Genomic DNA, 15,557 nt, shown 5'->3' on the forward strand with positions numbered 1-15,557 from the left:
AATGTGGATCTGTACTCCTTCAATTTTTCTTATTCTTAATTACAGATTTATAATCAGTCATAGAGTTAAAACCGATTAATTCGATAAAGTTTAATTATCTTAGTAAAAAATAAATAGAGAAAGACTTTTGCGAAAAATTATGTTTGATTGTCTCCGGGTATACGATATAATGTTATTTACCTTTAATCAAAGACTCATTCTATAAATTTTATGCAACAAAATGTAAATATTATAATTAATACATTAGATATAAATTATTCTAATATTACAACTATTGTCTCTTTAACTTAGCATCAAATTCTAGAAATGCTTATCAAATGAAATTTAACAATTGTACGTTAGATTATACAAAGTTTAATTATATTTATCTGACATTTTAAGGTTTAAACTTTTTGATATAGGGTATACGCGTGTAACGATCCGGTCGGTCGCTTTGAGAATTTGCGTCCTGTTCGGAGGCTTAAGTTCTCGAGTAGTTTTGTATTATGTATTATGACATGCGTGTGTGGTCTAGTTTGATTTTCGGATGATTCGAGATTGATTTAGAAGGATGATTCTTGTTTTAGAAGTTTATGTGGTAAGAGTTGATCGGAGTTTGACTTTTGGTGTAGACAACTCCGGAATGGTATTTTGATGATTCCAATAGCCCCGTATGGTGATTTTAGACTTAGGTATATGCTCGAATTTGGATTTGGAGATCCGTAGGTTGGTTTGATGTATTTTGGCAAAAATTGAAGTTTTGGAAGGTTGGGAGGTTTGACAAGGAGTTTACTTTGTGTATAGTAGGCTCGGATTACGATTACGAGAGTTGGAATAGCTCTGTTATGTCATTTAGGACTTGCATGCAAAATTTGAGGTTATTCCGGGTTGATTTGATATGATTCGACGCGAGTTGTAGAATTTGAAAGTTTATAAGTTCATTAAGTTTGATTTGGGGTGTGATTCATAGTTTTGATATTGTTTGATGTGATTTGAGTCATCGAGTGGCTCCGTGTTATAATTTGGGATTGGTTGGTATGATTGAACGGAGTCCCGGAGGCCTCCGATGTGTTTCGGACCTGTTGCGTATCATTTTGAGCCTTGTTGAAGTTGTTGAAGAACCTATATACTGTCTTTGCACCTGCGGATGATGGACCGCATATGCGGTGCCGCAGAAGTGAATATTTGGAGAGCACATGCAATTTTGGTTTGAGAAGGCACGGACCGCATAAGCGGTCATCCGGTCGCAGAAGCGTAAGCGCATAAGCGCTAGGTTTTCCGCAGGTGTGAGGGTAGCGGAGGCTGGAGTGAGCGCAGATGCGATGGTCTTTCCGCATTTGCGATACCTCATATGGGTACATGGAGCGTAGATCTTCCCGCAGAACCAATCGTTGCAGGTGTGTGGCTTTGTTTGCAAAAGCGGAAGTGCTGGGCAGAATGGTTATAATTCGAGGGTTTGCCCATTTTCATCATATCTTGAGTTGTAGACCTCAATTTTGGGCGATTTTTGAGGGGTTATTCACGTGTTGATTTGGGGTAAGTGTTCTTTATCTAGATTTGATTATATTTCTTGATTCCATCTTTGTTTTTAACACTAAATTAGTGATTTGAATGGAAGAAAATGAGATTTTTGTATAAACTTTCAAAAATGTAAAATGAGGATTTGAAGGACGATTCGATGTCGGAATTGGATAATTTTGGTATGGTTGGACTCGTATTGGAATGAGAATTCGGATTTTGTAAATTTTATCAGGATTTCGAGGTGCGGGCCCAAGATTGACTTTTAGTTTTTATTAAAGATCAAAGCTTTATTATCCAAAAATATTTTCTATGGTTTTTATTTATGATATTAAGTTATTTTGGCTATATTTGAGTCGTTCGGAGATTGTTTCACACGAGAAGGTCATTTTAGAGTATCGGTTTAACTTTTTTGAGGTAAGTATCTTGCCTAGCTTTTTGTGGAGGAACTACCTCTTAGGATTTGAGTCGTTGGTGTTATTTGTGTTATGTGAAGGCCGTGTACGCGAGGTGACGAGTACGTACTCGGGCTTATATGTTGAAATTGACTGGTTTGGACTCTTAGGCTTCTTTTATGTATTTATTTAGAATTTTTAGCACCTGGTATATCTTTTATTTGTCATGGTTACTATTACATGATTTATTTGAAGTTGTCATTACATGTCACATTCTTTACTTGTCGAGTTTGCTCTTATATGCTTTATTTGAAGTTGTTACCACTTTTACCATTATGTGATTTGAAGTTATGCATTTAGATGTAGTAATAGTTTGTGCCATCTTTTTCATTGTTAGCCTAATTCATACACTAGCATCCGAAGTTTACCATTTCATGGAAATACTTTCACTATCGGGATTTATCCTTAAATAATTAATTGGAATTGAGGTTATTGAAAGTCATTAATCTATTTTAAATTGAAGTTGTATTTAAAGGGAGTGTTGTTCCTTGTGAGTTACTTTCTCGTTCGTTTTGTTGTTATTGAGATTTTATATACATTGTATTTGAGCTGTGGGCTATTTGTTGTAGAAATATTGATATTGTTAGATCTTTGGAAAGGTTGTGGCCTATGGGAACTTGTGTTACGAGTTGATACATCGTGTTGTTGTGATATTAGCATTTGTGAATTGTTGTGTAGTTTGGTTGTTGCTATGCGAAGTATAAAGTTGGTATTTCACCGTTGTTGTTATGCGGGGCATAAGGGTGACATCTCTCTATTGTTGAATGTACGGAGAGATAAGGGTGTATGTTGTGTTATTGTCCGAGCGGAGTGATACGGGTGGCTATTATACGCAATGATACGGGTGGCTATCAGAGAGATAAGGGTGGCTAATGATATTGTCAGGACGGAGTGATACAGGTGGCTATCAGAGAGATAAGGGTGGCAATGTCAGGGATGATGTGTGAATGCTTGGGGACTTTGTATTAGTGATTTTCGTGTGATAGTTTGCTTTTACTTGTGTATGTAATACACCTTACATGACTCGTTGCGTTGTTTCGATGAGTAGTCATTGTCTTTGATATTACTTGTTGACTTCGGCTGCATTAGTATACTCGCACAAGCATACACCGTAGCATGCCACTTATACTAACTCAGGAGTATGAAACTTGCCATTTATTGGTCATACCCATATGTTCTCGTATTACTTGTTTTCTTGTTGATGTGAGCCTATGACCATGCCGAGTGGATTGTGATTGTAAGCCTTTGACCATGTCGGGCAGATTGTGATTATGAGCTTGTGACCATGCCGGGCGGATTGTGATTGTGAGCATGTGATCATGCCGGGCGGATTGTGAATGTGAGCCTGTGATCATGTCGGGCAGATTAAGATATTGGCATGTGAGTTGTTCGTGCGGTTGTGATTCGAGATGTGGGCATGAGATGCGTGAGTATATCATGGTGGGTTGAGACCCATGACTTGTGACTATGAGATGAGTATCGCGAGGTGATTTCATTGTGAACCTTGTGTTAGAACGACTTGGTTTTATTGGTTGTCATTGTGTTCCTTATTTGGTTTCAATGGTACTTTCATAGTGTTCCTATTGCCTTACCTTTTATATCACATATTGATTCTTGTTGCCATCTACTGATTCCTGCTTTCCATTAGTAGCTTTATACTTCTATACTGCATAGGTTATTTTGTCTAGTGAGTGTCTTTGACCTATACCTTGTCACTACTCCATCGAGGTTAGTCTTGATACTTACTGGGTACCGACCGTAGTGCACTCATACTACATTTCTGCACATTTTGTGCAGAGCCAGGTATTGGAGATATCGGACTCGGGTAGAGTTAGCTTGTTGATCGCGAGGTTTCAAGGTAGAGCTATTTGGTCGTCGCAGTCCCTCGGAGTCCTTTCCTTACATTGTATTGTTAACTTGTTATTGAAACAGTATTGTATTTCGATCTTGAAATCTTTCCATGTACTTAGCTAGAGTTCGTGACTCTGTATTACCAAATCTTGGGAGGTTGTTATGATTATTGTCGCGTAAGCTTATTCCGCTTTTGATCCGGTATTTATGTTAAACTATATTTCAAATTATCATTGTTAAAACTGGCTTAATTGTATAGTAATCGACTTACCTAGTTTTAGAGACTAAGTTCCATCACGACATTCTACGGATAGAGTTTGGGGTAATAACAACGCGCAAAGCGCGTACCCCAAAGCTAGTACAACATAGAGAGACCGTAGCTTTTTCTGCTAAAAAATTAGCTTGAGTAGTCACATTCAAACTTTGATCTCCACTTTGTTTCTTGTCCAATCAAGCTGAAATTTGAATCTACAGTTTCCAACATCTTGATCTTCGACTAGAAATTGATAGAGCATGATTTGGAGTCCTGTACCTCCCGATTTTGGGTCGTGAATAATAGCTCCAATTTTGATATTTTCTTTTAATCTTCTCTTGTTTGGTTGTTATTCTAGTCACTATTGTTGCTCCATATTTAATATTAATATTGTATTCATTTGAAAAACTTTTGTAACTCTCTTATTAATATAGTGAAGCTTTGGTCTCGTGGTTTCTTACTCTTGGTATATCTACGTTAAATCCTCGTGTCTCTTCCGTTGATTACTTTTGCCTTGCCTATAGTTATTTATTTGGTATCATTAGAGCTTGTATTTGTGTCTTTTAACTTGGCTATAGTTCTGTTGTTACCTTATCGTGTATTGTTTAGCGCTTGTTTTTCCAACACCATCTAGATGAAATCATAGCACACATTTCATGTAAAATACAAATTCACTTTTTTGCTGAGATTTGAAGTTGAAACCAAATTTCAATTCAAAATGTTAACCAACTTCATCATTCAAAAAAAGCAAATAATCGAACCTAAAAGTAAATTCGAGAGAAATAAAATGCCATATTCAAACAGGGAAAAGGTAAGAAAATTGGTGATTATATAATAACCTAACATGATTCTCTGGCCAGTGGCAGGACAATCACATAACATGCTAAGTTGCTAACGGGAAAATTCATTCGCCACCTGTCCACAAAAATTTCAAACTTTATGGCATGATATAAATATGTAATTTAATACAACATAAGCTTTTCAATCAAATGTAGTACTTGTTAATCCCAATAGTAATTAATCTCATCGTTATGCCACGCGACAAGCAAACGAAGTTGCATCGAGCCCGTCAATTCGACGCGTAACAAGACTTGGCTCTTAAGGTAAGGGGCATGTGCAATATTAAATGACCAAACTGCCCATATTTGATTTTAAAACGCAAGGCTATAATTCTACGTATATTGCTTTTAAAAAAATGTAAGATGGATTACTCTCTTCTTTATGAAGAATAATAATAGTGATATTTTTATTATAACCTAATATTATTTATTTCCCTATCTCAATCTAAATATCGACTCTTATGTTTGAATGAAATAACATTGATGCATTCCTACTATTAATAAGCCACAGTTGGAGGAGCTTGGGATCAACATGTGTGCTTCAGCAGAAGTGGAGGGTATTTTCGGTATTTCATGAATTATGTGCTTTAAATAATTTGTACTTGATTGCCTTAGAGGTATACATTTCTTTTTCTGGACAAAACAGCCACACTTGGTTGCATGTACCATAAGCACGTGTGAGCAATTTGTGAAAAAGTGGGTCCACTTTAATTTACCGTCTCACATGGCCAACACTGGTTTAAGGCTATTTTGTTTATGTGGGACCCGCCTTACAATGTACATCACTATTTTATCACTATTTTGACACATCCATTTGAGCAATTTTTTTGTGAGTAAAATGAGTTATTTAGGCTCCTCCTAAAAAGCAACTGAATTAACCATTGATTACTCCATAAAACGTGAAAATTATAATAGATGGAAAAACATATCAAATTTTGTGAGAAGTCCTATGAGACTAACACTTCAACAAATAAAACTTATTTTGTTAGCCTCAAACCATTCAGAGATTTACTGATTAACACTCAAAAAAATTAGTACAACATGACAACTCTAATGCTAATCTTTTTAGCAGTATTATTAAGGGGTCTTCCGTTTAGAAAGATTAGGAGAAATATTTCCAAAATAAATTTCCTCTTAAAATAGCACAAAGTTTGATTGGAAAGATTAGAAAAAATAATTTTCACATCAACAATGCACTTTTTGTTTGACTATATAAGAAAAAAATCACTGCATAAACTAATGACGAGTTTAATTAGTAGGGCTTTTAATTAAGTCTTAGATTTTGCACAAAATTATATAGTTACGCTGTCCTTATTTATGTGATGGTGTTTGACTGATCACAAAGTTTAAGAAAAAAGGATCACTTTTGACACTTGTGGTCTAGAATAATTCATAAATATTTTTGTCAGCCAGAAATTATATCATTAACGATACACTGAGCATTTTAAAGTTAAATTATATAAACATAGCGTTTTTCAACTGATTTAAAAAAGTATCACATAAAATGAAATAAATTATATCATAATAGATGGAATAAATGTAAAATAAGAAAACCCATCTTAGCATTGTAGAGTTAAAAAGGACAAGCAAATTACTACGAAACCTATATGGTTAGAATATAGGTTGGAGTCCTAATCTTGAAATGGAAAAGGGAGATCAATAAACTTTACATAAAAGGTACTACTAATATTTATATAAATTAAATTAGGTAATCTAATCAAATTAATATGTTAGTAGTGCTAGAAAGTAACTAGTAGAATACATATTTTATTATTAATGATGTAGGATTAAAAAGTTTTCAATACATGTAAAACATGAAGGATACAAATAATATAAATAAGACCAAAAAAAGGTTTATGCTTAATGAGAAGATAAAAGATGAGTTGGATGACATATCCGCGAGAGTGCCAAAAAGACTACTCTATAATAGCATATACATTACACAATGTTCTTTATATTTCAATATAAAAATTTAATTATCACATTTGAATTTGTACAAATTTTATATTTTTTAAGGAAATAGCAAATTTTGATAACAAATAATTAGAGAAGTTAATAATAAATAACTAAAAAAAGAAGCTCCATGGGTGCCCTAGAAATTACCATCCATATACAAAATCAGTACAAAGAGGATGTTGCTAGAAAATAACTAGAGGAATATAGGTTTTGTTACTTAATAGGATTGAAAAGTTTTCAACACATGTAAAATGTGAAGGATGCAAATAATAATTTTAAATAAAACCAAAAAAAAAATTATGCTTACTGTGAGGATGAGCTAAATGATATACCCGTGAAAGTACGAAGAGAAATAATAGCATATACATTACACATAAGTATTCTTTGTATTGCAATATAAAAATTGAATTATCATATTTGAATTATGTATATTTTATATTATTTAAGAAATAATAAATTTATATAATAAATAATTGGAGATGTCGATAATAAATAGCCAAAAAAAGAGGCTCCATTGATGCTCTAGAAATTACCATACATTGGATGGACAAAAAATATACTAGGTTTGACAAAATTAGTACAATGAAGATGCTAAAAGAACATTCGTTGGAATTATTAAAGTTATCGCAACCTCAAACATTCTAATTTTACACGAAAGAAAAAGATAAAGTCACTACCTCAAAACAATTTGAGAGAGAGAAAGAGAGGTGCACGTCATAGACATGCCTTAACTTAAAAGACATGCTCAAATGCTGATCAATGCCTATTATATATGAATTCTGCCTTCAGCTGAAATAAAATCTTAAGTTCAAAGGTATGCACTCTATTTTATCGCAAAGCTTAATTTGGTTATAACTTTTATTATAATATTTATTTGATACATAACTTACTTTTATGTAACTGGAAGTACTTCCATGGACATGTAACAAAAATATATATATGAAATTATCTTAGAACAGAATAAATAACTATTGGAGAGTTAAACTAAACATGTTCCACCACTTAAGTTGCCTCATTCTATTCGGTGAATATAGCCAATTCTGAGGCCTTTTTAAGACACTTAACAATTTTTGAATAGTACTAGGAAGCAGAAGGTTCCTACCATTGAGAACTAACAGAAAAATCTTTAAATCAAGATATAAATTTAGACACGAATTACTCACCGTTGGGCCCGGGCATAACCTTACTAGTTTAAAAATGTGAGAGAGTTTATATTACTTTTTAAATAATATATCAACAGTATAAAATGAAATAAATGAATAAGATAAATTATTTCTCAATTCAAATTATCCATTTACCTAGAGACAATTATGATTAGATGAATAATTATATCGATAAGTGTTTTATATTTAAGTTAGTTGATGCTGACTAGGAGTGACAAACGGGCGGACCGAGTCGGATATAGTTTAGGTCGAAAACGGGTAGTGAAAAAACGGATAAATTATCGGACCCATATTTAATACGGATAAAAAAACGGGTTAACCGACGGATAATATGAGATGAATTCTTGCATATGATCACTTTTGGGAGAATTCCTAATCTCCCTAACTTGAGTAACCCCCAATTTGAGGCTTTATAAATGTAAAAGTTAGACCCACTGGTTATCCATTAGTTACCCATTGATTATCCATTTTCTAAATGGATAATATGATTCTTATCCATATTTGACCCGTTTTTAAAAAAGTTCATTATCCAACCCATTTTTAGTGGATAATATGGGTGGTTAACTGTTTTCTTTTAACTATTTTACCACCACTATGTCCAAGTGCAATAGCCTTGAAAAATACTGACGGTCAATTTTGATAATCAATATTTGAGGCTTTCTAAGATAATTCTAACTGGTCGGCACCGTTTATACAAATATTTTGCTTCATACTATATTTAAATATGTAATGTAAAGGGTATTATCGTACCCTAATTGAAAATAAAAAGAAGAGAAACAAATGATTTGTTGTATTAGCCGGTAGAAGTGGGGTAGAAGACAAGAGAAACGGCTTCCTTCAAATCTTCTTTACAACTGCCCACCCCATAAAAACACTTCACCCTTTCTGGCCTATATTTTTGTCTCCTAATTTCATTCTTCCGCAAATTCCTCCCTATTTTTACTTTTATTATTATATCTTTTTTATTTTTACTATTATTCTTCAACTCATTCTTTCAGGGTCACTACTATTTTCAAGGGCTTGAAAATAATCTAGTTTTTTATATTTTTGGTTGCTCTACTTATAAATCTTTCCACTTTTTTCTGAGTCGGAACTAGGTGGTATCAACTATTTGGTTGATTGATTTGCAGGTTGCATTACAAGTGGAATTGTTGGTTGATTTGGCGTTTGATCTGTAAATTGAAGGGGGTTAGATAGAAATACAGTTAGAGAAAAGGAGAAAGATGTGGGGTATCACTAGATTTTGGGAGAAAGTTTATATCTTGTCTGAAGGGGAATCTGGGTATTGTTCTAAGAAGAAGGATGATATTTGTTATGAGGTAAAGTTTTCTCCTTTTCTTTTTCCTCTTCAACTATTTTATATTCTCCTTAATGTATATGTCAAATCATTGATTAATGTTTTTAGATTTGTTTCTGCGGTTGCATTCTTGGTTTCCTTGCTTTTATTTTTCCTGTTTCTGTTTTTAATTTTCTAGATACAAAAGAATGTTTGAAGTATTAGCCCGTATTTCAAAAAAAGAAGCTAGATTTGATTTGATTCGAGGTTCTATATTCCTGTATGCTATGCTGCTCTGCTTCCTTTTTCTTTGGCTGTTTTTTAATCATTTTGATCAAGGAGAAGGAGATTGTGAGAATTCTGCCTTCTAGATTGTTCCTTTTCATCGTACTTTCCTTTTATGTTAAATGAAAGTGCCCCTTCACCAAGTTTGTTTGTTCTTTTCTTACCGTAGCACCAAGTATCTCTCTACTTTTGCTTGAAGCATAATTTTTGTTTTAAGCATATATCTGGAATTACTCATCGTGGGGTGGCCTTGGTAGAACTTGTCTTTGATTGGGATTTCGATTGAAAAGATGTTAGGCTGCTTCCTCATGTGCCTAAGAAGCCGAAGGCTCGGACGTGGAGCTGGCTCTATTAATTGATAAGCAGCGGTTGCTTACCCACGGACATCTCGGATATTGGATAGGCTAAGCTAGGTGTAGCCCAGGAATAATGAGCACAATACAATCTGGTTAGGTACTGAATAATCCCCTACCTCTTTCCCGTTTTTTGTTCCTGTCTTAATTTGCGACAGGATACGATGAGGTTTCTTTCTCTGCTCGGGACTTATCTTGCTTCTACTTAATGTGTGCTCTGCAAACTTAAAATACCGTAGTTTATTTTGGTATTCAATAGCTTTTTTGCCTATGAATTAGAGCTCTGGGATACAGGATGTGTATGCTTTTTTGTACCATTGATGAGTACTATCCTCGGTTCTTAGTTTCCTCAAACCATGGTTTTGTTGACTGCAGGACGCTGGTCGAGCCTTGAGCATGACGAGATTAAAATGCATCCTTCGTGGCTTGGACCTGAAAACATATATCTTTCTTTTTGTGTTGATGCCAACTAGTATCTTTGGTATATATGTTCATGGACAGAAAATCACTTACTTCCTACGGCCTTTGTGGGAAAAGCCGCCAAAGCCTTTCCATGAAATGCCTCACTATTATCATGAGAATGTGTCAATGGAGAATCTCTGTAAACTTCATGGGTGGGGAATTCGTGAGTACCCTAGGCGTGTCTTTGATGCAGTGTTGTTTAGTAATGAGGTGGAGATGCTTACCATACGGTGGAAGGAGTTATACCCTTATATAACAGAGTTTGTTTTGCTTGAATCAAATTCAACATTCACCGGATTGCCAAAGCCTTCGTACTTTGCTAATCACAGAGATCAGTTTGACTTTGTGGAATCAAGACTGACATATGGACAAATCCCGGGGAGATTTAGGAAAGGAGAGAATCCTTTTGTTGAGGAAGCTTATCAGAGACTTGCATTGGATTATCTCCTCAAACAAGCTGGTATTCAGGATGATGATTTGCTGATAATGTCGGATGTTGATGAGATACCTAGTAGACATACCATCAATCTCTTGAGGTGGTGCGATGACATACCTGCAGTTCTTCATCTTCGGTTGAAGAACTATCTCTACTCTTTTGAATTCCTTGTCGATAACAATAGCTGGAGAGCTTCTGTACACAGATACCAATCTGGTAAGACGAGGTATGCTCATTTTCGACAGTCAGATATCATCTTGGCGGATGCAGGGTGGCATTGTAGCTTTTGTTTCCGCCTCATAAGTGAGTTTATATTCAAGATGAAAGCCTACAGCCATTTTGACAGGGTCAGATTTTCTCATTTTCTGAATCCAAAGAGAGTGCAAAAGGTAATTTGCGAAGGGGCTGATTTATTTGATATGCTACCGGAGGAGTACACTTTCAGAGAGATCATAGGCAAAATGGGACCTATTCTGCACTCCTACTCAGCCGTTCACCTTCCAGCTTTTCTTTTGGAAAATGCAGATCGATATAAGTTTCTATTGCCCGGTAATTGCATGAGAGAAAGTGGCTGATCTGGGAAGGTTAAGTTCTTTTTTTCTTTTTTGTAAATGTCGAGGGTGCAGTTTCGCATTGCTCCTTGTGAAGCCCATATTGAGGATTCTGCAAGATGTCCAACAATTATGTCTCCTACAAACTATTTTGAATGTTTGGATGAGTACTCAGATTTGGGGAGTGAAGGGTTGTTTTGTATATACTTCTTAGAGAAGATCTTTTCAGGATCCGGCATGTCTGTTCGACAAATGGGGAGGGAGCTGCTATTAGTTTAAAGTTGTGCATAACTCTATATTCCATAGTGTACACCATTTCTGATTATGCTCCCAGATAATATTTCACATTTTTTGGGCTTTTCCTCATGTTGGGAAATTTTTGGATAGGGACTAATTTATTCATATGTATTCTTGTGTTGCATTTTCTCTGACCTTATAGTGTTCTTTTATTGCTTTTGTTTATACTTTATACATAGAAATCCTTGATAACAAGGTTGCCAATTTTGCTCATTGCTTTGATTGATTAACTAGCTTTGATTTTTGGTGACCCTGAAGCCAGGTAATTGCGATCTCTATGGTTATTGCTTAATGCGAAGCATGGCTTGTATTCATTTGCATATCATTATCACTATATAGGATTTTATCTAGTAAGTCCTTGTTTTCAAAATATATTAATATAAATAATTCTTTATATGGGAATGTGTAAGAATAGTTTTGGATTTATTGGTAGTTCAAGTGGGTCAAACATGGGAGACCAAGGTCTGAATTCCAGTTGAAAAAAAGAAAGTGACTTTTAGCCATATGATCACTTCTTGGTGAGCAGAGTTACCTTGTATCTCTACATGTGTAAGGTAGATGCGTCATGTTGATTTGGTGCCATATGATCATTTCTTGGGACCTGATAAGCTTTGTTCTGTCATATGAACTGAACGATAATAATTTATTACCTCTCTCACTTTGTTTGAGCCGAATTACATCCATACTTCGTCTTTTCAGCGAATGACTACAATCACAAGCGAGTGATTTTGAATGCAAGCGGGTTATAACATCATCATCTATATAAAAACAACTTTTGGATCCATTCCATCTTCATCGTTAAAATTTTAATCTCCCTACTTATAAACAGCTAATGAACAAGATCTGCAGGATAAAGTAGCTGCTTAGGTTGCATGTTAACTCAGCTTTTAACGAATATTAGTTGACAGAATATGCCACTCCTACTGGATTTTCTGTAATAGACGTGCTTAGTTGTCCTTAAACTGAGAGAGAACCAAATGAAAGATTTGATCTATTTTTGGCTTTTTGTTCTGGTACACATATAATAACCCCCCCCCCCCGCCCCTCGCCCCCCCCCCCCCCAAAAAAAAAAAAAAGCAAAAAAAGAAGGAACCTAATCCCTGCTCTGTCACAATTATTCGTGTATCAGCTAGGCTGGCTAAAAATTCTGCATATGTAACCTTTCTATTATTTAGGTCCAATAATGTGTTTAATTCCTAAATGCCAATAATTTCTGCCACCTATAAAGTACTGCTGTTCATAGTATTCCAATTAAACTGAGGAATCGTAGCTGGTTTCACTCATTACGGATAATTATTTGTAATATTGTATACGGTCAAAATCGCATGCCTTCGATTTATAGGCTCGAAGGTCCGTCCTAGGTCCGAGTCCGAGCGAGGTCGAGTTCGAAATCGGCTGACCAGACTTGAGCTCGAAGACAGAAGTGCAGTGCCCGGAGATAGGAGTTCGAGGGATACCAGGGCCAAGTATGCTCGACCCCGAAATGGTACCGTTATGGATTTGTACCGGAATGAGCTAGATTCCTGCCACATCCCCAAAGTCATGGCGCAAATCCCCGAATAGGATTGTGTGATTCCATACTAGGCGGTTAGACAGTTGTACCAAGATATTCCTTACTGTAAATGGAAATATTCCTTATTTAGGGTTCCCCTAATACATAAAGGGGACCCCAATCATTTGTAACATCATCTAATCATTGAGAAAATAATATACTCTCTACTTTTTGGCCTACTATTCATCAGAATTGTCCTTAGCTCTATTGTTCTTACATTATTTTTCTTACTTAATTGTTCTTACTGTTCTAAGCCCACCTCGAGGTCACTGCTGTTGAGTAACACTGGTTTGATTCACTTGTCTCATTCATTTCTAATTCATATTTCTTGATTATTAATTGGTATTGAACTAAATCACATATCTTTAAAACCACAAATCAAGTTTAATTGTTACTCGTATTTTCGAGGTAAACAGTTTGGCGCCCACCGTGGGGCTAAAGATAATAGTGATTATTTCTTTACTTATTCTCGTTACACACGTTGCTTTTACACTTAGTCTTGTCAAGGTTTTTGGATTCTTAGGTTGAAATATGTCTAGCTCACAAAACTCACCCATTCATGGCAACGAAGGTCTTGGAGAAAATAGCAACACAGGAGTCGATGTACCACCGATAAACCCAGGGGAAGTACCAAATGTGGAACCTGTTGATGTTAGTTCGTACATCGTTTTGAATGCAGATCTAGGCGTGGACCCCAAAGGAAATATACACAGGGAAGCCCGATCCAGTGACCAAAGAATACAAGGAATGGGAAATGGGGGAGTCAACCTCCAAGTGATATTCGAGATGCTGCAAGCTCAGCAAATCGCTATCGCTCAACTTCAGAGTCAGAATAGACCTCCAAACACAGCTGAACCAGTAAACACTCGGCGTACTAAACCAGCGCTGGAAAGTCCCGATGAAAGTGGCTTGGGGACTGACCCCACAATTATGAGAATGCTAGAGGAACTAACTAAGAGGATTGAGTTCGGAGAAAAGAAAATTGAAGACAATGATAAGAAGGTGAAAACTTATAACTCCCGGGTAGACCAGATACCGGGGGCACCTCCAGTTTTGAAAGGTCTAGACACCAAAAAGCTTATACAAAAACCATTCCCCCCGAGTGCGGCTCCGATGCCCATTCCCAAGAAGTTTCGCATGCCCGATATACCCAAATATAACGGGACAACCGGCCCTAACGAGCATATTACTTCATACACTTGTGGGATCAAAGGAAATGACTTGAAATCGAGTTAGTGTTGCCCCTCTTTGCTCGGAAATACGAAGAGTTTTCGTGTAAAGATAAAGTGAGCGAATACGAGTGATTTTTGCCCGTTTGAATACTCCGTGGGAAGCATTTTTTGAAAGATTTGACCGCATCCTGCTTCCGAGGTTGCCTACATATCCCTTGGCTATAAAGAAATTAGGTCAGTGTAGTTCGGGAAGGTTTGGTAGCTGGGACTACGATGAAGCTATGATTTCACTGTTGTTGTTGCTGCTACTGCTTACTGAACCCCTTATTACATCATGTCATAAATAAAAAGAAACTAGACTAGACTATGATCTATGCATTACAAATATCCTATCTACATCTTCAAACTTGCTCTTGTGGTTCTCGTTGCCTTGTTGACTTGTATTCTCCCGGTGAAATCCCTTTGTTGCCGACTTGAATTGTAATCTGAGATTCTTTTCCTTTCTCCAGGTGGACGCTTGATTATTGAACTCGAATTGTACTCTAAGATGCTTTCCCTTTCTCCAAGTAGATGCCTGACTACTGAACTTGAATTATACTCTCTTGCTCTCCAGGTGGGTGCCTGACTGTTGAACTTGAATTGTATTCCCGTGCTCTCCAGGTGGGCACCTGATTGCTGAACTTGAATTGTATTCCCATGCTCTCCAGGTGGGCGCCTGACTGCTGAACTTGAATTGTATTCCCGTGCTCTCCAGGTGGGCGCTTGACTGCTGAACTTGAATTGTATTCCTGTGCTCTCCAGGTGGGCGCCTGATTGCTGAACTTGAATTGTATTCTCGTGCTCTCTAGGTGGGCGCCTGATAGCTGAACTTGAACTGTATTCCCGTGCTCTCCAGGTGGGCGCCTGACTACTGAACTTGAATTGTATTCTCCCTGTTCTCCAAGTGGGTACCTGATTTCAGCAAAAATAGACAAAACAAAGAAAATTTCCTGCCCCAGTTTGGTAGCTGGGCACATATTTGAGTGTTAAACTGAATCATGTTACCAAATATTACTAAGAATTTGAAAGCTAGGTCCCATTATCCAGGAGGGTCCTGACAACTCCTATTTAAATGACAATTTTAAAGCTAAATTATGTTTTCTGAAGGTATATCTTATGC

General features: G+C 36.2%; 1 protein-coding gene across 2 annotated transcripts; it reads left to right on the top strand.

The window, feature by feature from the left end:
• The first annotated feature begins 8,786 nt into the window (after positions 1 to 8,786).
• On the top strand, positions 8,787 to 11,887 carry LOC107809064 (uncharacterized). 2 transcript variants are annotated; one of them, XM_075240848.1, is made up of 3 exons: positions 8,787 to 9,333; positions 9,866 to 10,028; positions 10,304 to 11,887. In XM_075240848.1, the coding sequence occupies exon 3, from the start codon at positions 10,325 to 10,327 to the stop codon at positions 11,399 to 11,401; it is 1,077 nt and encodes a 358-aa protein (XP_075096949.1). In that variant the 5' UTR covers positions 8,787 to 9,333; positions 9,866 to 10,028; positions 10,304 to 10,324; the 3' UTR covers positions 11,402 to 11,887. The 2 variants fall into 2 exon arrangements, with proteins under 2 accessions (XP_075096949.1, XP_016489142.1); XM_016633656.2 differs by lacking the exon at positions 9,866 to 10,028.
• Positions 11,888 to 15,557: the final 3,670 nt, after the last annotated feature.

Source organism: Nicotiana tabacum, chromosome 20 (genome assembly GCF_000715075.1).
Source record: "Nicotiana tabacum cultivar K326 chromosome 20, ASM71507v2, whole genome shotgun sequence".
Classification (NCBI taxonomy): Eukaryota; Viridiplantae; Streptophyta; class Magnoliopsida; order Solanales; family Solanaceae; genus Nicotiana; species Nicotiana tabacum.

Bases quoted from the DNA above. Each gene is read 5' to 3' on its own strand.
- LOC107809064 (XM_016633656.2), top strand. From the start codon at position 9,238: ATGTGGGGTATCACTAGATTTTGGGAGAAAGTTTATATCTTGTCTGAA. The intron at 9,334-10,303 runs GTAAAGTTTTCT...TGTTGACTGCAG, and splicing joins AGGATGATATTTGTTATGAG to GACGCTGGTCGAGCCTTGAG.